Source organism: Dermacentor andersoni, chromosome 1, assembly GCF_023375885.2.
Source record: "Dermacentor andersoni chromosome 1, qqDerAnde1_hic_scaffold, whole genome shotgun sequence".
Lineage (NCBI taxonomy): Eukaryota > Metazoa > Arthropoda > Arachnida > Ixodida > Ixodidae > Dermacentor > Dermacentor andersoni.
In genome coordinates, this window is record NC_092814.1 from 246,127,166 (window position 1) to 246,153,588 (window position 26,423).

General features: G+C 42.4%; 1 protein-coding gene across 1 annotated transcript; it reads left to right on the forward strand.

Annotated features, from left to right (window-relative positions):
* Pfdn6 (prefoldin 6) lies at positions 1–24,582 on the forward strand. Its single transcript, XM_050196101.2, has 4 exons — positions 1–109; positions 2,744–2,814; positions 14,074–14,198; positions 24,400–24,582. The coding sequence occupies exons 1-4, from the start codon at positions 49–51 to the stop codon at positions 24,518–24,520; spliced, it is 378 nt and encodes a 125-aa protein (XP_050052058.1). The 5' UTR covers positions 1–48; the 3' UTR covers positions 24,521–24,582.
* Positions 24,583–26,423: the final 1,841 nt, after the last annotated feature.

Below are 26,423 nucleotides of genomic sequence, written 5' to 3' on the forward strand. Positions count from 1 at the left end.
AAGAGAGAAAGGCCATCGCTATCAGCATCAATCATAGAGAGAGTCAAAATGGAAGCGCTTCACAAAGCTTTAGTGCAAGAAGTCGAAAAATACAAGGCTGTTCAGAAAGGTAAGCGCCTTTAGAACCCTTACTTTAGCTGGTTACCTGACCAAATACTGCAGTGTTAATTCATTTGCTTGTTAACTAAATTCGGCCTTCTGTAGTGTGTTGCTCGTTTACGGCTGTCTAGTCCCGCACACGCCTGCCTCAGCGTTGCACTGAAAGCAAAACGTGCCTAAAAATTGCAGAAGGCATAACTTTTTAAATGCGATTCCGAAATAAACTTTCCAGACTCAAGCATAACATGTTTGTTCTCGATCATATTCTCATGCCTTATAACCCGACGACAATTGTAGTTATTCCCCCTCTTGTCGGGGCGTGGTAGTCGACAGCTAACAAAAATAGCTCCTTAAGACAGGCAGATTTGAATTGTGTTGATCGTGCTGCCTGGAAAATAGTGCAATGCCCTGCATCCGAGGGCTGCATACTTGCGGACGGCTTTCTGGTTCATTAGATTTCACAGAGCACGCGCCCCAACCACCCACGCACTTGCGATATTTAATTGCCGGTCACGTGGGCTGTAGTTACGCTTTTAACTTGGCGATTTTGTTGCCTTGCGTTGTGAGAAGTGCTTTCCTGCCTGGAACTGCGCACGCTGAATTCAATTTACTGTAAAAGAATGTACGCAGTCACATGTCTTGCGTGGTTTCGTCGTGAAAAGTGAAATCATATTAGATGCACTTTGACTGCTTTGGTGAAGTCGGTGTGCCATTCGTTGGTATTACTCGCTGCGCCGGACGTAGAGGTGTGTGGAAAGTAGCCTCTAAGTATAATAGGCTGCATTATTTTTTCTTCTTTTTGGCACGTTAAAAACTTGCTCACAGGTTCACTACTCTCAGCAGATGGCTTGACTTGTGCTTCCTGCTTGGGGCAGTTATCTGTGTTACTGATCTTGTGAAGGACTTTTCCCATGCTTTGTGCATATATTGTAGAGAATGAATTTTTTTTCTGTCGTATTGTTGCCTAGTGACTCACAGATGTGAAAAGAAAGTGGACTAGTCTGCTAAAAATCATGTAAGCAGCTACACCTGCCATGGAGTTTAGCAGCAGAAAAAACTGCCAGCAGTAGTTCTGCTAAATAATTCTGCGTATTACATCAAAAACAGCTCCATTTTCTTGCAGGTATAAGGCATTGGGAAGGCACCTCACAAGAGTAGGCATAGCTCATTTAGATTCTATCTGGTATAAGTTTGTTTGCTTCGAGCCGCACCGTGTGCAACAGTTTTGTACAGTTTGCTACCCCATGTAAGAGAAGGGGGTTAAGAGTTGAAAGGGGAATCCCAAAGTGAAGTACCAGCAGTGCCAACACTTGGGGCTACCCATCATGCCTGCTATTGGTTACTGAGGCCAGTGAATTTCATAAATTGTAGCATGCCCCTGTTGCTCTGTAAGCCTGTATCACATAGCACTGTGGTCTATGAATCTTTGTCTCTAAAAATGTCTGCAGTCAAGTCATTTTAAAAGTCTGAAGAATGTCACGTTCCATGTCATAACAATGACTAAAAACATGGTATGTGTTCATTATACCATCCAGCAACAGCCTATAGACTAAGCAAAGGTTAGTTGGGCTAGTACATCACTCAAAAACACAGTTCATTCTCTGTAGTGTACTGACTGGGTTGTTTTTGCTTTTTAATTTGTATGTAGAAATTATGCATATCACAGTGCAGATGCAATGGCTGATGCATCTCTTTAATGTCCCACAAAATTTTGCAGCCTGTTTCAAATAGTTTTCCTTAATTATGGAAAACATTACCTAAATGTTCTGTAATAACTTCAAAACCTAGCGTAATGTCTTCTTTTGGGGAAGTTAGTAAATATTCTGACATCACTGCATGAAATTTTGGCCATAATTAAGCAAGTATTTGTTTCTTGCTACCTGTATCAGCAATGAAACGGGCTGGGATAAGGCAACTATTATAGTCCAATGTTCTTCCTTTTCGTGTTTCATCAGTGGTCCGAGTGGCACTCCACCTATGTCATCATTGAGATTGAGATGTTATCACCGAGTTAAGCGAAAGGAATGCTTACATTGAACTGGTGTAGAGTAGATTTTTTTGAATGGCCACATTTCATCAGTGGACAGAAAAGGCAGCAAAATAGTTTTGGTAGTGTTGCATGATATTCTCAAAGTGAGTACTGCCAACCTGCTCTCCCAATTTGTGGCACTCCATTAGAATTTTCATGATATGTAGCCTGTCATTTACACTAAATAAGTTGTAAAGTGTTTTTGTGAAGTACAACACTTCTTTTTTTTTTTAATTTAAGCAGTCTTGAAAAATCTTGATGGAACTGGTAGCTGATATTGCAAATGAAGAGAAAGCCATCCTTCATGTTAGAGATGGTTTGTTTGTTATGATTTGTGACATTGTTTATGCTCTAAATATTGTCACAGGACTGTGAGCAATTTGACGGAGACAAGGTTGGTAATTGTGTGGAAGAAAACGATGATTGTGAAGGTGGGCTATCTGGCCATCTTGGCTGTGTTGCATTTTAGTGGAGGTGCTAGAAGTTAATGTGCAAAAAAAAAAAAAAAAAAATTAGCCAGGGTAATATTCTTTATACTTCACGGGATATCATCAGTTCTGTGTATGTTCCGAGGGACGAAAATTTTCATATTTAATAGTAATCTATTATCTGCAGACTTCCAGAAGACATACAGCTTGCGGCAAAAGCTGGACTCCCAGTTGAATGAGAACACTGTTGTCAAAGAGGTAACGTTATTGCTTATTTCTCTGAATGGTGAATTTTCTGCAGGGCTTTCTTTTTATTGTAATTTATTATTTGTGTGCAAGTGGGTGCATGTGAAGCAACAGCATTCCACTCATTTGCTTTACGTTATACATTGTGTTGCTGTCTACTGCCTCATTTGCAGGTGGTGAGGATATTGTGCCAAGCTATGGCATCTTTTTACGCTGCTTTAGTGTGATTTCTTACTGAAATTGCATGAATGTTGCCTCACAGTACAACTTTAGAAATGAAAGAAAGTCGCAGCCAACCACAACAGCACAAGATGTGGAGCATTCCATGCCAAATTATAAGCCTGCTTGTCTTCCTTTAGTAGTAAATTCTTACAAGATTGAAAATCAAATATATAAGTTAGAGCAACTCGGAGAATGTTGGGTTGCTATGGGTACCTGCCATGAAGCACATTGACGTGTTAGCCAGGGTTACTTTGCATAACATGCACATGTGTCATTCATGGTGGATCTCTGAGTCAGACCACAAAGTGAACTGTCCAGGACAAGGCAATGCATACAAACGTGTACTGTTAGCTACTTAATTGACACAAATAGGCTCATGGCAAGAAAAGCATGCAAATCCAAGGTAAATCGAGAAGGAAAACAAATTAATTCTAGGGTATTACATTAAAAGCTATGATATGATTATAAAGCATGCTGTAGTGGGAGACTCCAGGTTAACTTTGGCCACCTGGGGTTCTTTAACACGCACCCACTGCACAGTAGGCTGGTGTTTTTATTTCGCCCCCATCGAAATGCAGTCCCTGCGGCCAGAATTTGATCCCACACTCTCTGGCTTGGCAGCACAGTGCCAAAGCCACAACGCCACAATAACCCGCCGTGGTTGCTCGGTGGCTATGGTGTTGGGCTGCTGAGCACGAGGTCGCGAGATCAAATCCCGGCCACGGCGGCCGCATTTCGATGGGGGCGAAATGCGAAAAGACCCGTGTACAAGAACCCCAGGTGGGCGAAACTTCCGGAGTCCTCCACTACGGCGTGCCTCATAATCAGAAAGTGGTTTTGGCACGTAAAATCCATAATTTTTTATGCCAGCATGGTGAGTGTAGGGGAGGAAAAAAGGAAAAAACAAAGAAATGTTACGTGACTCAAACTGATAACGGCGCTTCTCATTTGTTAAAAAAAAGGAAGAATTTAGTGTGAACAGCAGAATAAATTGTGTCATAAAGCTTTGCTCTAATTTTTGGGACACACCCACAGCCACGACGGTGCTCTTCTGTGCCTCCTCATCCTCTCTGTGTTCTATTGTATGTGCACTGGAAACAAATGCTAACCCACTACTTCAGCTGAATACTATATTGCTGCCAGACAAGCAGCATAGTGGTGTGGCACTTGGCATTCACTGGAAGTTACATTCACTGGAAGTTAAAGAAAAATGTGTGACAATGAGTCTTGGCAGGGATTGTACACTGGGAAACTGTGTAGCAGCACTTGTCAGTGGGTGCTGCCTCTACAGAAAAATTTTCCTGTCAGCAACTATACCTTTGTTGCTGGCATCTGATGATGTAAGTAAAAACACAGGTGTTAATGCCTGTATTTTTTTTGCTGATGAAAGAATATTAAATCGCATGTCAAAGTTCTTGTATGTGGGGTTAGGAAGTGCAACAATAGTTTCACAACATTTACTACCATAGGGTGACATTTGTAGGGTTATTTCAGAACACTGAAACACCATCTAGAACTAAAGAATAAACGATGATGATGAGGCATGCCATAGTGGCGGGCTCTGGATTAATTTTGGCCGCCTGGGGTTCTTTAACGTGTACTTAAATTTAAGTATACGCGAGCGTTTTCGCACTTCACCCCCATCAAAATGCGGCCGCCACTGCCAGTGTTGAATCGTGACCTCGAACTTAGCAGCACTGTGCCACAGCCACTGGTCTACCACGTCGCATGGTAACATGGAAGAAATCACCACCCAAGCACTCCATACAGATGGTTAACCAGCGAAGCTGAAACGTGTGGTGCCGGTGTTTATCACTGGGTTAATCCCGACCGTTCATTGAACGACGGCTTGGTAGGCTGCCGGATCCTCGATACAGAGTTGCTGCTTCCAATTGGCTGCACGAGCCTATTCTTGTGCCCAGGCTGCAGCATTGGCACAGTGTAGACGAGCTTGTTTTCGGTTCTCGCTGCATTGAAAGCTGCCTGCTTCTTAAGAGTACGTATGATGCGTGGCCTACCCATTTCAGAGCCGGAGAGAAACTGCTGCGCGCGTGCTTGGCTGTGACGGTGAACAACGGTGTCACCACTGGTGCAGCTAATCCAACACCACCTAGATAGCACAAGGCCTTTTCACTGCAATCCATGACGTCATGTTACCTGGCCTACTGCCACAGAATCTAATGGGGATGCTCCCGAGTAGGCAACAGTGATTTTGACTTCACCGCTTTCATCGCGCCAGCCTTGTCAATAGAAATTTCAGGCCAGGTAGCGTGATGTCATGGATCGGAGTAAACAGGCCTTGTGCTATCTATAGTCGGGTACAGAAGTGGTTCTTGAGGGGAAGGAGAAAAGGCTAGCGCTATTTTCTGCAACCCATGCGGGAGCACAGCTCAGCGCCAGCAGGGTGGAGGGGATGGGGTTAAAAGAGAGAGAGGGTAGGAGGGAGAAAGGTAGAGCGTCGTAGAGATGGAAGCGAAGTAGTGGCCGATCAGGAAGCCCGAGGTGGTGGGATGGCCGCTAGGCCATCCGTCTTTGTAGAAATGTCTTATAGTCTCGCCGAGAGCCCCGACGAGTCAAGGTACTCGACGACACTTAGGAAGGCTGGTAGCTGATTACGACAGGGGAAGAGGATATCTTCCTGTCGTGAACATGGGAGCCCCAGGCGGTGGAACTCTTGCAGAAGTCGACCGCGGTGCTGCAGGTGAGCAGGGCAGGCCAGCAGGAGGTGTTCCAGAGTTTCTGGTTCACCACAGGAGGCACAGGCTGGCGAGGTGGCTTTCCCAAGGCGGTGCCGGCGGGCTGCCGTCCAGTAGCAGCGAACTCGCAGTCGGAGCAGCAATGAGGCATCCCTTCGTAGGAGGCCGTGCTGTGGAAGAGGCCGTGGAGGCCGGCCCAGGGATACCCGTTTGTCTGGGTGGCAGGCGATGATGTGCCGGCGCAGCCTGTGCCTCAAGAAGTCTGCAGCCGTTACAGCAGGGCTGAGGGGGACGCTTGAGTGGTGGGTACTTTTTGCCAGAGTGTCCGCCTCTTCATTGCCCGGGATCCCCACGTGTGCCGGTAGCCAATGCAAAGATACTGAGCATCCTGCATCCTGAAGGGCCGTCAGTCTTGAAGAGAGTAGCGCTACCCCAAGGCTAGCCCTGTCAGGGTTCTGCAGGCAGAACATCGCCGCCTTGGAGTCGCAGAAGATGGCTGCCGAGGTCGCTGGTGGCTCCTCTGCAAGTAGGTCCACAGCAAGGTGGAGTCCTGCTAACTCTGCTGCGGTAGAACTTGCGTGCCCCGGGAGACGGCACAGCTTGCTCTTTCGTAGGGCCGGTGCAACGCAGGCTGCTGTGGATGAGCCAGTCTCCGGTATCACGGATCCATCGATGAAGATGTGAAGGTGGTCCCCAAGTCTCTCTTGAAGGAGAGAGGCTGCCGTCTGCTGTAGGGCACATGTTGGGGTACAACTTTAGAAAGAAGGGGCGTTTCCTCCTCCAAGGCGGATGCAGACAAGCCTCCACCAATGAGCGCGCACTCTAGATAGACGTCACGACCCGACGGCCGGTGACCCCGCCGATAAAGAAGAGGGCCGCCCGCACTTAGAACGGGGCCGAATCATGTCAGTCGTGTGCGTCTGCCCCTCGTCAGAGTGAATCCCCAAACTGTTTGTGGTGGTCTGTCATGCCGGAAATATTATTGCGAGCTTAAGATGCACCATTTGAGCCATGTGCATTCTGAACTGTGATCCGGCAACGAAAGATTGCAGCGAGCATCGCTGACACTGCGCTATGTGAACTGGTGAGAGTGCAGGCTTGAAAAAAAAGAAAAGGTAAACGTGAAATGGAACGAGAAAACAAGGCTATCACATTCTTGAAAATTAGTTTGTGGGAACACAGAACTAACAAAATATAAATGATATGCTATTTAAACCAAGACTTTATCTAAAACGATGAATGAAGCATTTTTGTATCTTTTGTGCCTCGATCGTCATCTTGCCCCAGGTTTGTAATGGTTTTGATAAATCCATTGTTTTTTTTTTAACCCTTCCAGGGTCTATTCTTTTTATTGCAGATTCCAATTCTTCTGAGGGACTTATTTCGAAAAAAATTTACTGTAATTTTTCTAGGGTGACCGTAAAGTGAGAAAAATATTTTGCGTTGTTATGTGTGCACTGTTTATTCATGAGTAACAGCAATAAAAAAAAGGAAATAAACTTATAACAATTAAAATTTTGATGCATTGTTATAGTTCAAGGCACACGAGAATATTTCACAAGTGTCAAATGTTCCTGCTCTTACACTAATATTTGCGTCCATAGCCTAATCGAACTGCGTAGGTGGGCGCACCCAAGAAAACTATGTGGTTCTGTGCCCATCAGAAAGGCAGAATGTGTGACATACTTCCGCTAATCTTCATCTTATCGCCAACGCGAATCTCCCCCCCCCCCCCCCCCCCCCAAAAAAAAGAAAGAAAACGCATGCACGGCGGCAACCTTCCTATGCTCGCCCCTGTGAGCACTAAACGAGCGAGAAACAGGTGGCTGCCCTTTGAGTGATTAGTAAAGAGATAGCCATCAGTTTTGCGAGCACAAGAAGCCGAAACCGCCCGTGGAACAAAACCCAAACCGCCGCCCGCTCGCCCACGCGCCACTGCACGAGCGGTAGTATATAGACGCGCCGGAGCAAACTAGCTCTAAAACAAACCATGCAACGAAAACCGAGAGAGAGAGGTGCAAAAAAAAAAAAAATTCCCTGTATTCCCACATAGTGGCAGCACATGCCAGGAAAGAAAAAAATAGGAAACTGGTGCGCTTTTTAAATGTACAGACAGCGCCGTAAATATACGGCATCGACCATTTTGGACTTGTTTGCGGCACCGTATATTTACGTCATTGACCCTTAAGGGTTAAATACTTGTTGGGCAAATTTAGTGACAATCCTGGTCACATTCCGATGGGGTGGAATGCAAAAATGCTCATGTACTTATATTTTCACACTAAAGCATGCTTTTTAATCAGATCATGGTTCTAACACTTAAAATTCCAGAGTGTGCGTGCGTGTGTGTGTGTGTGTATGTTTATAAATTTAGTGACACTTTGATGGTGTGCTGCTAGGCGGGAAAGGAAAGTGTAATTTGGAATTGATGCCTATGTTGATCAGTAAATCAGCTGACACATTATACATTTGTCATTTTAGGCAGCATTTAAAAATAAACACAAGCAATCGTCATGAGTGAAGACAAGACGGCATTGTATCCAACACCTGAGTGACAGGCTGCACATTTGGAAGTACAGAGAATCGCAGAGCATTCAATCTAAAAGATGCCTTTCATTGGCAGAGGGAAAATGGTGATTTCCCTAATCAGAGATGTTAACATTTTAAACACGAAAATTTTTGTTTTTAGAATTAGTGCCGACCTTGCATTAAGCATTTTTTTTTAAGAGCTGCTATCAAGTCTATACACTTCGACGAATGCAATCGCACGCAAGTGGTTCATCAGCGAGTGTCGCTAAACCTTTCTGTGTGACAGCCTGTGATTGATACAGTGAAGTGCCCTAACTTATAACATTAAACTTACCCATCTGACAGGTGTTATAAAGATTGTGACTTCAGTTCACGCACCTGAGTGGAAGCAGTCGTATAAGTTTCATGGAAGTTTCAGCCTCATTGAAAACACTGTGTCCAGTGCATTGTTTTCTGAGGGAAGAACAGCGTTGTGCAGATATCTCTTTGATGGACAACTACACATGACATCACAGTCAGGCTTTCTATTGCTGCCAGCTAGAAAAGATTGAAAGAATGTGCATATGAAAAATCTTAAGTACCTGCCCCCCCCCCCTTTCCCACTACGGCATGCCTCATAATCATATTGTAGATTTGGCACATAAAACCTCAGAATTAAAATAATTGACCATGTCAGTGAAAGCTAGCAGTGCACTGTCAAATTGACCCTTGCATCCTTTTTTATTCTGCGCTTCACTGCACTCTTGTCTTGTTGAGTACTCAGTGCACTGAACTTTTGACTGCACAGTCATGGTGCGTGTGTGCGTGTCAGTGATGTGCGGTACCGCATGGCGGCCACCTCCAATTTCTATGATGTATAAATATAAAGCCTCTTGATTAGCTCCTGAAACAGCACTGCATTTGGCACGCATTTTGAACTGGCTACAATAAAAGGCAACGTAATTATTTATTGCACGCTTGAGGAATTGACCCTCATAATTACTGTGGCGATATTCATTAAAAAACTTAAATTGGAAAAAAATTGTTTCAGTACTTCTTTAATTACATGTATTTTAGGGGTGCGTAATTATTGAAAAATCTCAAATAATGAATCAAATAATGTGCTATTTGATTTGGTCTTCAAATGAAGTAGTCAGTACGTATACGGATTTATATATTATATATATTATTATTATTATTGCTATTATTATTTTATTATAATTATAATAATAATTATTATTATATTGCTTAAGTGGATTGAATGTTTCTTGCAGAATAGAACACAGTACGTTTCTGTTAATGATCATGACTCTAAATCATGCAATGTAACATCCGGTGTTCCTCAGGGGTCAGTCCTAGGGCCTCTTCTTTTTCTAATTTATATTAATGACCTGCCTGATTCTGTTACTTCTGACATAAGGCTCTTTGCAAACGACTGCGTTCTGTACCGCGTAATTTCTAATGAGTCTGACTTCTCCGTTCTTCAATCTGACTTAAATAAAATTTCTTCTTGGTGTGATGCATGGCTTATGAAACTAAACATTAACAAATGTAAAGCAATGAGGGTGTCTCGAAAGATTAACCAGTCCATTTCTCAGGGCTATGATCTTAACGGTTGCCCTCTTCAGTTCGTCGATAGCTACAAGTATCTAGGCACCCATATCACTAATAATCTGTCATGGCAGAAGCATATTCACCATGTTATTAACAAAGCTAACAGTTCCCTTGGTTTTCTTAGGCGGAATTTCTGCCTCGCTCCCGTTCCGCTGAAACTACTATTATATATAAAACACTCATGCGTTCTAAACTCGAGTACGCTTCATCGATATGGGACCCGTACACTAGCTCGTTAACACAGTCCATAGAATCGGTTCAGAACCGCTCAGTTAGGTTTATCCTCTCTAACTACTATCGCTTAGCCAGCGTTTCTCTCGTGAAGCAAATGCTTGAACTACCTCTCCTTTCTACTAGACGTCGAATTTCCCACTTATGCCTGTTTCACAAAATATACTACACTAATAATGAGCTAAAAATGACACTTTTTTCACACCGAGCCATTTGTCATTCCGTATTGATCATCGAATGAAGGCTGGGGTGCCTCAGTGTAAAAGCAATGTATACCTCGAAGCCTTCATCCCGAAAACAAGTCAAGACTGGAATCGCCTTCCTGCATCCATCGTTACTATCACAGACCATGATGAACATATGTTCAAGTTGGCTGTCTGTGACCATGTGCTGCCTCATTAGCTATTTTTTTTTCTTTTTCTATTGCCACTCCTCTCTGTAATGCCTGTTTCATTTCAATAAATGAAATGAAATAACTATTACTAATGTTACTATTATATGTAGTCAGTATGTTAATACGGATATATTCCAAATAGTTGTCAAGTAGTTACAATCCTCATGTGTGCATGATCAAACATAAAATTTGAGTAAAAATGCAATAAATTTCGTCCCAGCAGCCATAGTTAATCAAAAACGTGAGAAGTTTCGTAGTGGAGCACACTATACTTTGCTCAAGGAGCCAGACGTTTCCTTCTAAACTGCAATTATCTGCGCTCTCCGAATGTCCTGGGCATGTGGAAAATGACTGGTATAATGTAGTGATGCCTTCTGCTCAATTCTATGCCGCTCTTATCACCACTGTTCATGGCTGGATGATCCTATTGATAATGCGGGTGGGGTGCCATTCTGACCACTGATGAAGTGCGGAAAGGAATGACATTGGCATAGAATCATTACATTATCCCAGCCTTGTGTGTTTGTTTTGAAGGCTTCAGTTGAATGTCTAATAGCAAACTCATCATAATATGCTGTGTTATGATAAAAACTCCCCTTTCCACTTATAGGACATGGGCTAACTGTTCAATAAACATCTATTCAATCCATGACAGAAACTTGCTAACATTGTGAATACTTTAGGGTATGACAATAATTTTATATTAATAGTGAAAGATGGCCATTTTTTTATTCAAGAAGTATTCATTGTTTGAATCGCTGCTGTAACTATTCCAAAAGTATCCAATTAAATCTCGAAAATTATTATTTACATAGCATATTTCCGTTTTCTCAAGGGCCCAGACAAGCAAGAGCTGCGTTGCCTTTGCCCAACCCTTGTGCCCATGTGTGAGTTGTGAGTGAGAAATCTGGGGACTTTTGCTTCTACGGAGGAGAGCACTCTCCACTCAATTTAACCCTAGTCGATGGCAACGTGCACTGTGCGAGATCCCCCGTTTAACTTTCATCCAAATGGGCCTGCAGGGGCCTATACAAAGTCTATAATGGTAAAGCATACAACCAATTCACAGTAACAGCGTTAACAGTGCACTGTGTCCCCCACCCCCGTTGCGCAGTGCGAGGTGGGTTTAGGTAGATTCCGCTTTAGCGCCGGCAGACCAGTGAATAATCACACATTGTTACTGCGAATTTGTTGTATGCTTAGCCATTACGGACTCTGTATCGGCCACTGTGACCCCATTTGGATGAAAATTAAACCACGGTTCTTGCTTATTGCCATTGGCTATAAACACAGTGAAGCATGGCCTCCAGGGAAAATGGTTTATTAATGCAAAATTTCACAATAAAGAAGAAAAATTTTTAGGCTTGTAGCGCCACTCAGAATGAGCAAAAAAGGAAGGTGGAAGGGGTAATGAATAGGAACGGAGCGCTTACCCTCGCTCAGTTCCTATTCATTACCACTTCCACCTTCCTTTTTTGCTCGTTCTGAGCTGCGCTACAAGCCTAAAAAAGTCATGACATACCAACTCACCCAAACTGCCACGCTTTTGAAGAAAGAAAAATATTGATTGAACCCACAACTTGAACCAAGGACCTCACAGTCATGATCTCAATGCTTTTAGGTGCACCATGAAAACACAAATGGAAAACGAGTCTATTAAGCATTATATTTATCACATAGCAGCTCAGCTAGGGACAAGCGGAGCAAAGTATGACCTTCACTATAGTACCTAGGTGCGGTCCCCAGATTTTTCTCTTGCAACTCACACATGCGCTCAAGGGTCAGGCAAACAAGGTGTGGCTGTCGCGTGTCTGGACCCTTAAGAAAACAGAAATGTGCTTCACGTATGCCTAGTATATTTTCCTTGCTTTTCTATTGGAAAAGAAGCATCACATCTGCATTGTTGCTTAGATAATGCAGAGACATTGACAGTATATTGGTGATTGGAGTATCTTTGTTTCATTTATTGTACGCATTGTACTTGTCATGTTGGGCCTTTTGTGGCACAGCACAGACACTTCAAAATCATATTAATGCTAAAGAAATAGCAGGAGCTGAGAAAGCACATTGTACATTAAGTTGTAGTTTTATTCGACACTCGATAATTACCACCAAGTTTAGAACAGTACATAGGAGCACTGAGAAAAATTGACATTTATTTACTTTGCCTGACAGGCCTACCAGGTAAACTCTATCGCACACAGCATGCAAAAAATAAAGGTGATATTGGGCACGGCCTTCTAGATTGGCATCCAGCTGTCTAATGTGCTTACCACTATGCACCAAAAAGTGAACAGGGGTCAAGCGCAATTTAAATCTAAGGGACTTGGAGTCTCACTTTTGCATGCAGAAAGAAGGTTTTTTGATAGCCGGCTGTGATTAGGGTGTTGTGCAGTTGAAGCTGTTCTGTACGTTGCGCATTTGCCTGTGTATATACTGGGTGTTTTAGCGAACATTTTCAAAAATCTTGAAAAGTTGCCTGAGACAGATATCACAATTCTAGTTCATGAGCTCTACTCGAAACGGCGGACAATACTTGCAAAAAAATTTAGATGCAAAATTGACTGATTAAGTTTTTAACTAATTACATTGTGGCCCATATTGCAATTTACAAATTGTAGCAGTGGAGTTCGCAAGGCAGATCCACTTGGAACGAGTTTTCAAGATGACACCAATTTCGAGATATAAATTCCCGAACTTTGCAGAGAAATGCATTGGTGTTCCAGTTAATTTCTTAAGAAAATGTCGTTTCATGCACTGAAACACACAAGTAACTGGAACGTCAATGCATTTCACCGCAAAGTTCGGGAATTTATATCTCAAAACTGGTGTCGTCCTGAAAATTCATTCCAAGTGGATCCACCTTGCGAAGTCCGCTGCAAGAATTTGTAAATTGCAATATTGCAAGCTAATTAGTGAATTCTTGTTAATTAGTCGATTTTGCTTTTCATTTTTTTGTGCAAGTAGTGTCCGCATTTCAAGTAGACCGGCTCATAAGCTATAATCGAGCTATCTGCCACAGGCAACTTTTCAAAAATTTTTAAGTGTTCGCTGAAACACCCTGTATATTGCATGTTATACAATAGAGAATAAACGGTCGAAAGTTGGCACTCGCTTTGTTCCCTTCCGTCCACATTTGCGCCAAAGCGATCATATTCATGGTCTACTCAGCAATATGAACCGACTAGCCCAGGAACATGTACTTCTGGACTTGTAGTGCATGTGTGATCTTGGAGGCAATGTTACCCATGACTCCTTTTTGTTGTCTGCCATGTGGCACCACAGGTACTTTCAGCAAGTGCTGATAGCAACAGAAAGTGATCATACATTGTGCAATAGCTAATCAAGTGGCAGTAATGTAGAAGCTTCGGTTTTAACTATGTTAAGGTTCTCCAGAAAATTTTCTGGAAAGAGCACTGCTTGAGCAACAATCTGATAGTGATGTGTGCATGAATGATAGAGCTGTTCATCCAGCACTGCAGTGCATTTGGGTAATGCTACTTTTTTATGTATGTGTACTCGTATAACTTGGGATAATTATGTTCATTTAGTACGAGGAAGCGCAGAATTGATACATTCTTCAACATTTCATTTTTTCCTATGCAGGAGCTGGCTCTTCTAGAAGCTGATGCAGGGGTTTACAAGTTAATTGGCCCTGTACTGATAAAGCAGGGGCTTGAAGACGCCAAACAAAATGTTGAAAAAAGACTGGATTACATCAGCACAGAACTGTTAGTGCAACAATTTTTCTTCCTTTACTACTTGGACGTGAACTAGGTACACGAACTATGAACTCTGCTATGTACCCCCTATCACGAGAAAGTGAAGGCCAGTTGCTCATTGCCAACAACAGCAAACTAACTTTTACTTTTTGTGGTAGGCTGTACATTTGTTTAATGGTAACAGTGTTCCGCATGCATGCAGGCTAGCCACTACTCGCTGTAGTGTCTTCACGGTATAGCCATAAGGTACAGATGAACTGCTATTAAATCTAACAGAAAGGGCAAGGAAATAATCAGTGAAAAGAGTTGTACTGAAAGGAGGTAATCCTGGCACGCTTATTTAAAATTGCAGCATTGTTGCATGCACTTAAGACAGTTGAGAGAGACAAAAGACAGTTTTTGGCACGGTGCCATTTTTGCATCCTGAATGCCCTGAACAGTGGGATTCTTCCATGAACACTGGCTCACCCAATATTGCATAATGCATCAAGTGCAAACAGAAACATGGAGTCCTGTTAAAAACTTCGTTTTCAACAACAGTATGCAGAAAGTAAGACACATTTCTGAAGCCTAAACCTCAAGAAATTACCGTAGAATGCATTGGTGGTGGAGCCATTAATTGGGGCCTCCACTTTTTTTTTTGTAGCTCAGATCATGAACAGCAGGAGGGTAAAAGGCCGTGTTAATAGAGAAGTTAGTATAATTTGGGGAGAAAATAATTTTTTAGTTATGTATGTGGTACACCTAATTTAACTCTTTTGTTACCATATAAACGTCACTCATTTCATTAGTTGTAGATTTTATCTGTTAAGAAATACTTGGCCAAATTTAAGCTACACAGTTTTGAGTAACAAAACTGTGTGCAGTGTGTACACGACCATTACAGTGGTTGGAGTGAGTGCTGGTAAGAGGTTAGGTAGTGCAGGTTGGGTAGTGGAGCATGCCACATGAATTCATAGGGCACACCCAAATACTGCATTGTAAAGGATGTTTCGCACACATAATGTCCACGTCCCACGTACATCCACATGCAATTACGTGATGTATGCTGGTGAAAACTGTCTAAGCATTTAAAACATGCCATTTTCTCATGTCATATGCTGGTCACCACTCATCAAACAAGGTACCTAGATAGAAGTATGGTGCCACAGGCATGAAAATAATCTTTTGACTAAGTATACAGTGCTATAAAAATGGAACAGTTAATGAAACACAAACATGCTTAGATATTATTGATTGGAAATAATCAGCTTTGTGACAACCTATCAGTGCAGTAGCAAATCCACCAATATGTGCAAATGTTCGAGGCAATAAAGTTTGCTCATTTCTATAACATCAACAATAAAAGTAAATTTCTGTCAGCATGGCATCCTGCCCTCATAAGCAAATTTGTCTGCAACACCAAGAGACACTAAGTGTCTTGTAATGCATAAAACAGCCCCTTATCTTTGCCAGACTTTTGAGCACACACACACACACAAGGAAAAATGGTTGTGTTGATTGACTTGTGAATAAATGGTATATTTCTACAGATGTCCATCAGTTTCACTCCTGGAAGTTGTCTTTCATAGCAGTGAAAATTTTGATGTCATCTTGAAAGCACCCACACCCCCAATTGAGCATTTTGCCAAGACCAGAAATGCTTCAACCATCACATACAATTCTTACATTTGTAAGCCATTTTATACAGACTCGTCTGAAAACTGTGGCAGTCAGTGAATCCCTTCATGTTCATTTGGGTGCGGCAGCACGAATATCCTGTCCTCATCAACGTGCTGAACAGGCATGCCTGCATTGGTACATCACTGCCGGCGAAAGGAATCAACGCAGCGGCAGCATGTCTGTACCTATGTAAGAATTATCCGCACCTACTAGCTCACACCCAAACTCTCCTAACCATGAGAGTGTAACGTTCAAATAGATTATGCATGTGTACCACATCTGGTTAACGGGGTCTTAGTGCGGCACGCCGACAAACGGTCTGCATGCTTTTGTGAAACTTCTTGATCAGAAATATCCAATAGAAACCTAATCGTCACCCACATTTGTACTCCGGATGTTCTAGTTTCTGCACGACCACACCACACAATCAGAAGTGCACGTGCATAACATACACAATGAATTAGATGACGATGTTTATGTGTGAGACTTATGATATCACTGGCCTGGAGACGCGTTGTTATGTAGATTTTCTTTTTACAAATTGTGCAGGCTTTCTTCTTTTCTTTTGGAAAAATGGATCGCACAGGATATAGGTTGCTGAAATCGGTTATGCCTGTTATGGGTTGTTTCACAACGTCCTCCACAACTTTGTATTGGCACCTTATGAAGTAAGCAAATATAATGTTTAATGATAGCGAATTCAACTTAAAGATGAGTTGCTCATGCACATCTGAAAATAAAATAAAATAAGAGAACTCTTGACAAGCGTTGCCAAAACCCTACTGACATAAGTGGCCACTGTTCGCGTAAAGCCCTCAGTTTTTTTTCTTGGCCACATTTAGTTGGCACATCCAATATGTTACTTCATAGTGGTTTCCGAAAAACCCATGTGGGGGTCCTCTTTGTCAGGTGGATGACCTGCACTCCTCCTTTCGGGCCTCCACAGAACATATGCTTTTTGGTTTGCCTCTATTTCAGTCATGTTGAGCTTTACCAAGCTGATCCAAAACGTGTATCTTCTGCTTCAAAATGGGCAATTCCTGCTGCAAACCGGCTCCAAAGTGCCAAATTTGCTGCTCCCAGAGCTGCTCCAAAACTCCCTTGGCCTCTTCCATTTCTGGTGGTGCAGAACCATAGTCGTCAGAGGGCGAGAACGTGAACTTGTAAAATCAAGAAAATTGAAAAGCAGTACGCAGCTAGCTCTGTGAAATTTTAGGTTACACTACCGAAAAAGAACCACACATCTTTCATTTCTTACACTGTTCAGTTTTGTCCACTTTTATATACATATTGGCCATTTTCTGCCTACTATTTCTTTATTGAATCTTGCGGTGCAATAGCTTTCCTAGCCAATGAACTAGAAGCATTTACAAATATGTTGGTCCTGTTTCATGGCCTTGCATAATATGGCAACGCAGTGTAAGTTACATGACCATTGGTGAAAATATTGCCGTCTCTTGGGGATTTTGCTTAGGAGTGCCGAGGTGCTAAAAGCAAGTGTAGTGTAGTTTTGTGTGAAGTGCTTTTACTATATTCTTAGGTTGTCACTGAGTATAAGTATTTTGCAAGTAAAGATGTCATCACTGGTTACTGTGTATCCCATTACTGAAAGTAATCTTCAGGCTTAAAGTGCAACTCCGGTGATTTTTTGACCATGTCAAGGTAATAGAATATTTAGGTTCCCGAGGCCCCCCGTCACGCGTCTGATAGAATTGTTTCGCAACCTGACTAAGCAGCCAAGCGAACCTCTTCGTGTGACGTCACGGGTGTCTCCACCGGGGAAGGCACGCAAGGCAGGCTGGTCTCGCTCGCTGGCAGCAAAGAGCAGGTGCTCGGCTGAATCGTGACCATGCCGGATCTTCAGGTGGCAATGTCAGCTGCACCAGCTTTTCAGAGCTGTCAAATATTGACAGGTATGATTCTGACCACCAATCGCCATTCGCACTCGACCCGCCATCACGAGAACCAGTGCCCATGCGCTACATATTGCGCTGAAACATGAAGACCAAGGGTAGCCCAAACCACTGATTTTATACGTGCTGCTATTTTAGGTGTTATACCCCTTCTCAAGGAAACGCTTCACATGCTCACTGTAAAATGTGGAGCACGACTTTCCACATTTGTATCTCACAAAAACGCCGCTGGCAGTCCAAAGCACCGAAAGGTGCAATTGTTTAGATCGGCAGGTAACAACCACTCGTCATTTGCTTGAGATATAATACTAGCCGCTCATTTTGACATCAAATAATGTCGGAACATGTCAAAACAGGCAGATTTCGTGCATGTAAGCACCGTTGCTTCACTCTGAATCGCGCTGATATGAGCGACCACGCACCTTCGAGAACAGCGAGCGGGAGACTAGTACGGGAGCGTTATGCTGCCTACTTATCATTCTTTGTACTCTCTTCATGCACACAATATGTTCTGTAAAGTGGACATAGATGAGGACTTTGCACATGTAATCGTTCATTTAGAGAATGCATAGTTTTCTCGCAGAAATGCCAATGCCAGTATCGACACCGTTGGCAGCTGAACGAGGCGGTTGTTTACGCTGCTGTATCGAAGGGGCCTACGCACGCTGCCCATTTGGTATACGAGGCAAACAGTGCACTTCGGAAGCTAAATAATGAGTCAGCATGACAATACGTATGTATACACTCATCTTCGTAGTCGCATTTAATTTATGGAATTGCCGGTGCGTGCGGCAGGCAGCTTTCTGTCGAAAACAGCAACGTACCAATGTCGATACTGCTCTGTGTCGTTTCTTCTTGCTTTTTGTGTATGCACTGTACGAAATGAGGAATGGTTTATTTCAAATCCGTATGTGCAAAACTGAGCCACAGAAGTCTTTTTCTTCATATTGATGGCTCAATTAGCTTCAGGTCAGTCGCTCAGGTCTGCTAGGAGCAGACGCATGAACTACGTGACTGTGTAAAGTAGGCTTAACGTCAGCTGAAGGCAATTGGCATCGGCTCAAACTGTGTGTGTGGATGGCGAGGGCTGAAGTTTGTGCAGCCAACAACACAACACCACTTGCCACCCCCTATCGCTTGCCTGTCCACAGGGACCGCAAATTCTCATGACAGCAACTTTTCATGCAAAGCACTAGCTCACAATCGTCGACTCCTCCACGCTCTCATCGTCGTTGTCTGCATGATCCCGGCATGCTCTGAGTCGAACTCCCCTGATGTCATACACAATGTTGCCTGTAACTGAGGAGCAGGTAAGGTAGGGTGTTCGAGGTAATTTATTAAATTTATTTGTAAAAAACCTGTGCAACTCTGAAACCTGATTTTTTGAGGACATGGAGTGTGCAGAGGAACGTACCCACCGAATTTCATCGGCATCCATTGACATAAAAAAATCGCCAGAGTTGCCCTTTAAGGGCTTCATAAACCAGTTTTAGAGTGCCACATGGCTCTGAAGTAAGTCTCCTGCAATGAAAAGTTGTTGTGATCACTCGGGGAAGCTCCAACTTAAGAAATGGTGCTGAGGGAAAGCGATCAAATGTGGTGGATGGAATCCACTATAGGCTTACAGTACCCCATCCTATTATACATTGAACTTCAAGTGAGTATTTCTACTGTTAGAAATAAGCATTTGAAGTATTAGGGTTCAGTATAAATTGGCTAGACTGCATTAAATGTTATTTTGGATGAAAGCGTTGCAGTAGTAATGGATATTTGAAAAATTGAATAAAAAATCAATATCTAGGTATTTGTGGGTCCGGAAATTAGTGCAGAAAGAAAAAGAAAAGAAACATCCAGAAATACTAATTTGCTTTTTCACTGAAATGCACTGACTAACAAGAATGTTAGGTAAACTAAGTTACGTATTGTGTCCATGGTTTCATCATGTGTAAGTTGGATAATACAAATACCTTGTTTTCACTAAGCATTGAAAAGCCTGTCTTCTGTGCCATGCCAAAGAGCAATCACTCCACAAGCGTGAACAGGTGTTCTTTGCTGATTACACAGGAAAAGTTTGTTGTGACTCCGTTTTTATCTTTTTGTAGCACAGCTACCGAGGTCTCTTTGGTTTGCATTTCTTTAGGCTTGCGAAATAATGATATTGAAGGCATAATATGTGCATAGCCCCTTCTCGTGCTTAAGCCTGTCTCTAATTCGGCTCTCAAAATGTAGGTAGGCGTGGCCTGGTACTGTGGCTGGCTCGAGAGCTTTATTACAATATTTATGGCATGTGTAATAAGATTACTCATGCTGATAACATTGATGCACTGGAAAAAAAAGATTTATAGGCATATGAACTATGTATAGGGTCTCTCCCATTGAATGTTAGACCATGCATAATGTCCTCTATACACGTTGGCAAATCCTTAAATAACTAAACCACTGCAAATGTAAGTGTGCATTTCACATTTTCATCATACGACCAAAACAATGCTTACATGGAAGCAGATGAAAAGTTCAAGGCCTTGGTGACAAAGCATGAGTGATGATCAGATGATCAAGTGTAGTCTAGAGCAGAGAGTGTTCACTGCTGCTACTATTAAAAGAACATGCAGATGAAGTGATAAGGTTTTGCTAGTCCAATCCACATTTGAGGCAATATGACTATAGCTGCAGCAGAAGCGTACTTCTCGTAACTCCCAATATGCTATACAGCAATAAATGCCGCTAGAACTTAAGCGGTATTCTAGCTATAATGTGGTTGGTATTGTTGAACAATATTGAAATCACTATTTGGTTGTCCATCAAAAAGCCATTGATCAAATAGGTTTCCTCTCGTGTGGTAAGAAAGGTTCTATGGTGTAATATTGGCCTGTATAGCTTATTGGTGGGATTTTGGTGATAATCATTACTATAGCACTGTGATTTTTAAAAATGAGTTAGGAAAGTTGCTTCAAAAATAGCATTCTAGAATGCACTATATTATTCAAAAGCTACATGTGAGCAGCCGAAATTGTCTGTGAATTGTCTCTGGTTTGGAGTGCCGTCGCCGAACATTCTGAAGACGCCAACCACAAAATTGGTTTCCAAGAAACCCAAATCCTTCAAACAAAGATGAACTCGCGAAAAAGGCTACTACTGCAGTCATGGCACATTCAGAATACGGGGCTTAACATAAACCGCGTGAAGGGCAACCTACCCTCTGTGTATATCCATGACCTTGGTGACATGATGAAAAGAAGGAAAAGACACCCAGCCAGGTAGATCCTTGCTCTAGGCCAGCAATACCAAAATGTCTGTGCTCCCCTGTGCTCCTTCCCCTTCCCAGCCGGCCAGCACCGCTGCAGCCATCTCCCCTTTGTGGCCCCCCCCCCCCCCCCCTTTCCTGTCTGTCAAGTGTCTCCCCTCCTTCCGTACTCTCCCCTCCTTTTTAATCAATCAATCAATCAAATCTTTATTTCCAACCACAGTTGTGGGTTCCTTAGGCAAAAAGCGGTAGTAACATCACTTGAAAATACCTAAAGGCCCACGTACATGACAGCGGTATTACGAAGGACCCTCTAAAAGCTGCACCCTCTCCCCCCCCCCTCCTGAAGAAGGAGCCGAATGGGCGCCGAAACGTTTGGCTAATAAAATTCACCTATTTGGTTGGAGTCAGTCTGAAAGTCCTAATCGATTTCCCAACCAGACAGGTAATTCTGTTGAAATGTTTAGCTTCTGTGAAGTGAATGATGTGTGAGCTCCGTGACAATGACGAAGCGGCGGTTGCCTTCGCAGTGTGTTCACAAAACGCTTCTGTTTTTAGAAACTCGATCTGAATGGGTCTTAATGCTCTGGGTTCTGCACGTCCACTAAATATATTCTAATTGTAAACAGTTACTAATGTTATTGTGTGATTTAGAATGGAGCAGGTGAATGATAAGCTATATTGACTATAGAAAGGCACGTATATAGGAGAGACTGGGCTTGTTTATGTGAGCCTGAACACACTTCTTCTTTAGTGATGGGTTTTGGACAAATCAGTGCAGTGAAAAGCCTTCAGTTAGGCCAAGGGGTGTAATCATAGTATTTGACCTGCATAAAGGTCGCAGAATTGTCATCACCATGTTAATGTAAGACCTTGTGTGTCTTGCAGGATTTTGTTATCTTTTCAGGAGCACCAAGAACTAGAAAGTTTTCACGGATAGCATAGGCAAAGTGTATCTGCATGCTAGGAAAATTGAATTGCTTGTATTCTTTTGAATCGTGCCGCATTTGGAGAGAGAGAGATTGACTTTATCATACAAATAGCTCATTGGTCCGAGCCACACAATCTGAGAGTAAACGCCAAATTTCAGCTGTCATTGTCCATTGTTATGTATGTAAATAGTAGGTAAAAGCCCACTACACATTACTGGTAAATTCACTGTTTATTCTTCACTCACACAGAGCTTTGCAGCAAGGTTTAGTGGAAATTTAGCCATTTCTTTGTCTCATTTTAGCAACAAGCTTCAAAAAATGATGGAACTGGCACCAGAATTCTGGTGGAAGGATGACTTTGTGCCAGAATTCTTGATACTTGCAGTTAGTCTTCATGTAGTTAATTTAGGTCCCACTGGGCACATAATATGCAGGCCTGCCCCATATTCTGCATATTTTACTGCAAGATTCAAAGGCATTAGTCTACTCCAAATGTGCCATTCCGCTCCAAACGTCCCTGGGTGTGCCAAGCTTCTCAAAGGCACCCATTTGAAAACGTGGAGGTAAATTTAGTGGCATATATCTTTATGTGGGCTGCCATAAGTTGTTCTAGGTATGCCTCTGAACTTTATTCTTCTTGCATGAAATGTGCTTATTTTCGGTGCTTTAATGTTTTATCATTTTATTTTAAGGAGATCCAGTCAAAGCATATACTATGATACATCATGTTGTAGCTTAATTGTCCATGTTTTGAGTAGAAGTAAAGCAGAATTAATATCAGAGTGCCTTTAACATCTTTATGCAAAATTTAAAATAAGCATGCATAAAGAATAATTAGTAATTTTACTGAAAAGTACTGAGGGTTAAAAAGTTGAAATATACATGTCAAGTGCTTTACTGTTGTTTTCAGCTTCCGTAAGTTAGCCTTTAAAAAAAATACGTTTTATTCTTATGATTGTTAGCTGAAGTTGGATGCCCATGCTTATGTGGTAAAGCAGTGGCTTTGTATATGTGAAAAACAGGTACACATCACTTCATGTGCTTGTAGCATTTGTTTCAACTCTATATAGCAAGCAACTGGTTCTTTCTTTCTTTCTTTTCCTCTTTCTTTTTGCATTCTTTCTTTGCATTGAAGCAATGACTGTCAGGATGGGAATAACCACTACCTTTCTTGCACTTGAAAATGCTTGGTCAGCTTCTTTTCATAAGCAAGCTGTCTTTATCATGCTCTTTGAACTGGTGCCAGAGCCTCCACATGCTATGCCCTGTATTTATAGTACTATAGACTAAGGCTATCTGCAGAGGCTGTGCTAAAGCAATAAGAGCCAGTAGCCACGCTTTTGTGGAAGTTTGGTCTGAAATCAACTATGCATGTTTCACTCTTGTGTGAACGGAAACTCCACATAATGGGAAACATTCCTCGTAACATGCTTTACATACATTGTTGAAGCACTAAGGAAGAAAAGCAGCCCACTACAAGAAAAAAAAAAGAAATTGTAATTAAATTACTGGAACATAATAGTCTGTACAATGCTCACTTCTGAACCAGTGTGGCTGTCAGAATGGAGAAACAAAGTAAACAGAAATTGTTCAACCTTTATCACAGCTGTAAATTAGATACTGTACAACCAACACAGTTAACATATATTTTGTATTGTTTGATTTGAGAAGTGCAACAAGCACAGGAGGCCAATTTGGATGATACATGCCTCTTGTGTTCTGTAGACTCCTCAATGTGATGAATTCACAGAGCAGGGGATGCATTCTGCAAGGATTACTTTAGTAATACTATCGCCTTCACATGATTTCTATCACCAATTTATGAGCAAGATGAGCAGTTAAAGCATATAGTGGCCATATCTCACAGTTGCATCCTTCATAAGGCAGTCGGAAAGATATCACACAGCATGGTCCATGTGTGTGAATTCTCTGTCAAAAGCATTGTTTTGCATCTTGAACATTTCTTATCTTGATACATTCTAGCAGCTACGTAATAACTGCATTCACTTCTAAAGGTTAATGCTTCTGTGACAGTCATTTGCTGCAATTTGGGGTTATGCAGAACCATGTCTGATTAGCCTTCTTATATCGAGAACTTGAGTTTGGAAATCAAGGTATCCAATTTCAGTGCATAGCCACTGTCAGTTTAATTTTAAACTTTGCATCTGCAAGTCTTGAACATGCAAGATGTCAGGATGTCATAGCCTGTGTGGTTGTTTACTAGTGTAAAGCTAGTAGCTCAATCATCAAAAATCTGCCTTCGTTTTACCAAAAACCAATTGTTAATGTGTACGTGGTTCAGTTTGATTTTTGGGCAACGTGTGCCAAATCAAGGCTATTTCACAGAACTGTTTGTGTTGTGTTCAGAATAGGGTGCCTTTTCCAACCATGAAAAACTTATACTCATAGATTTATATATGTTGAGTATTCAGCATACTTTCTTTCTTTTTTGAACCCAGGAAAAGGCATGATTCCCTGCTTCAGGAGTTAGAGAAGAAGCAAGATGCCCAGAGGGACACCATCCACAAGTTGGAACAACAAATCCAGCAATCCAAGGCAAAAGCACCTGGAAAGATGTGAATACCTCAAACATGTCTAAATTGTTCTGCTTATAAAACTAATACAAAGCTGGTTTCTCTAGAGTCTCTATCTCCTTCTTCCTTGTTCTTCTTCTGTTTTTTTTAATAAGACGGAAGCAAAAGACCAAAGGGCATAACAATGGCCTTTGTTTTGAGTGCTCTCTGGCATCCTCGGCCATGAAGAACTTTATTTGCAGGCTTTCTGCACATGTCCACAAATACATTTTCTACAATTTCTTACGACATGTAAGCATCTTTTCCAAAGTAATAAACAAAGGAAACTGCTGTCCAACAAAGATGAAAATACGGTTGATGTAATGGGATGGGAGCTTGCATGGCTCATTTCTGGCTTAGCAAGTTGCTTCCTGGTGTGAAGGGGCTTCCAATTGAGGCTCCCTCTATTTCCACCTCTCTCTTCATCAATGATACAATGCAGTGTTGGTGTTGTTAAGTTTTGTAGAACACTGCTCAGCAGCTGGGTGTTTTCTCGCATACTCTCCTGAGCCGTGCAAGCCAAGAGCACCTACCATGGAAATGGGTACAGGGACAAGTCAAAACAGCAAATAATGTGCACGAGATTTATTTTTCTAGTCACCCTTCTTGCTGGCCAGCTACACCAAACGTGCTCAACCCAGGGTGGGCATAAGCCCTCTGTTGCTCTTGTTCCTGATGTAAAGCCGAAGTGTGCTACTCGTTCGTGTGCATGGCTTTAATGCACTGAGCTACACTCACAGTCAGTGGTGTAAGGGGGCCGTGGGCCCCAGGTGCCAGTTGGGGGAGGGGGGGGTCATATCTGTGTGAAGAACCCACCCCCTTTCCGCCGGCTTGACTTGGTGTAAATGGTAAAGAATGCTCCGGTAACCAGCAGCCCCAGCTCATGTACCCAATGTGTAGTGCCGCAGAATTGTCTGCTGCAGCTTTATCAACATCCTACGTAATAATTGAACGAATGTACGGGCTAAAAAATTCAATTCGCTAAGTGGTCGCTAAACTACTCGCCTTAGCGCAACATTTCATGTGTGGTGCGCTCATGCTTATGCATCGCTAAACTACAGTCTAGTGATGTGGCTCTTGGGTCCTTCTTCCGTTCAGTCCACGCTATCTTAAAATAGGATATATTAAATAACTGTTTAATTAGGAATTATAGGGAAAATGTTGCAATTTGGGAATTGAGGACCTAAAGTCATATTAACTCAACAAAAACTTATCTGAACAAAATCGTCTTGGCAGCTAGAGCCTGCAGTACTTTGGCACTGCGGGCAGCATAGTATGGCAGTACCGAAGGAAATATGAAATAGTGCACCAGTGACATCAATCCCTCTATACTATCCATCGCGAGTGCAGACTAACAGTAGCGCAAGTTTTTGCTGGCATGGGTTTGATGGCGGCCTTCTCCTTTCTTTCCCTTTTTTTTTTTGACTGCAGCAATCGACACAAAGCGTGCTCTATTCCGTTCCCAATCTTGTGGTGGTACCGCAGCTCAGATAATCACATCACCTTTGCCAATAGCATCAAATAAAGAAAGGCTTTATGGATCAGAATGAAGAGAACTCGTAATTGTCATAGTATTGGTGCCTGAGCAGCAAGGAAGCAGGTGGCATTTTCTAATAGGGTGGGGAGATCAGCGTCACTGACATTTTTAAATTTTCGTTTGGGTTCAGGGCCACCGACAGCCAAAATACTGCACGCCGTAGTACCTACGATGATTTTTGTGAAGTTGTTGTTCGGCAACATATGACTGTTGGGCTTCAATTTTGCAAAGGCAATATTGCCTCTAGAGTCGCTAATTAAAACTTTAATAAAATAGTTTTATTACATGTCAGCCATATTTTCCAAGATGCCGCATCTCTATTGGCCGCCAAACCTTACAGTTTGACAGCAGATGTGCAAACGTGCTTATCGCA

Coding starts and splice junctions, on each gene's coding strand:
- Pfdn6 (XM_050196101.2), top strand. CDS start 49: ATGGAAGCGCTTCACAAAGCTTTAGTGCAAGAAGTCGAAAAATACAAG. Junction 110..2,743: donor ATACAAGGCTGTTCAGAAAG/GTAAGCGCCTTT, acceptor TATTATCTGCAG/ACTTCCAGAAGACATACAGC. Junction 2,815..14,073: donor AGAACACTGTTGTCAAAGAG/GTAACGTTATTG, acceptor TTTCCTATGCAG/GAGCTGGCTCTTCTAGAAGC.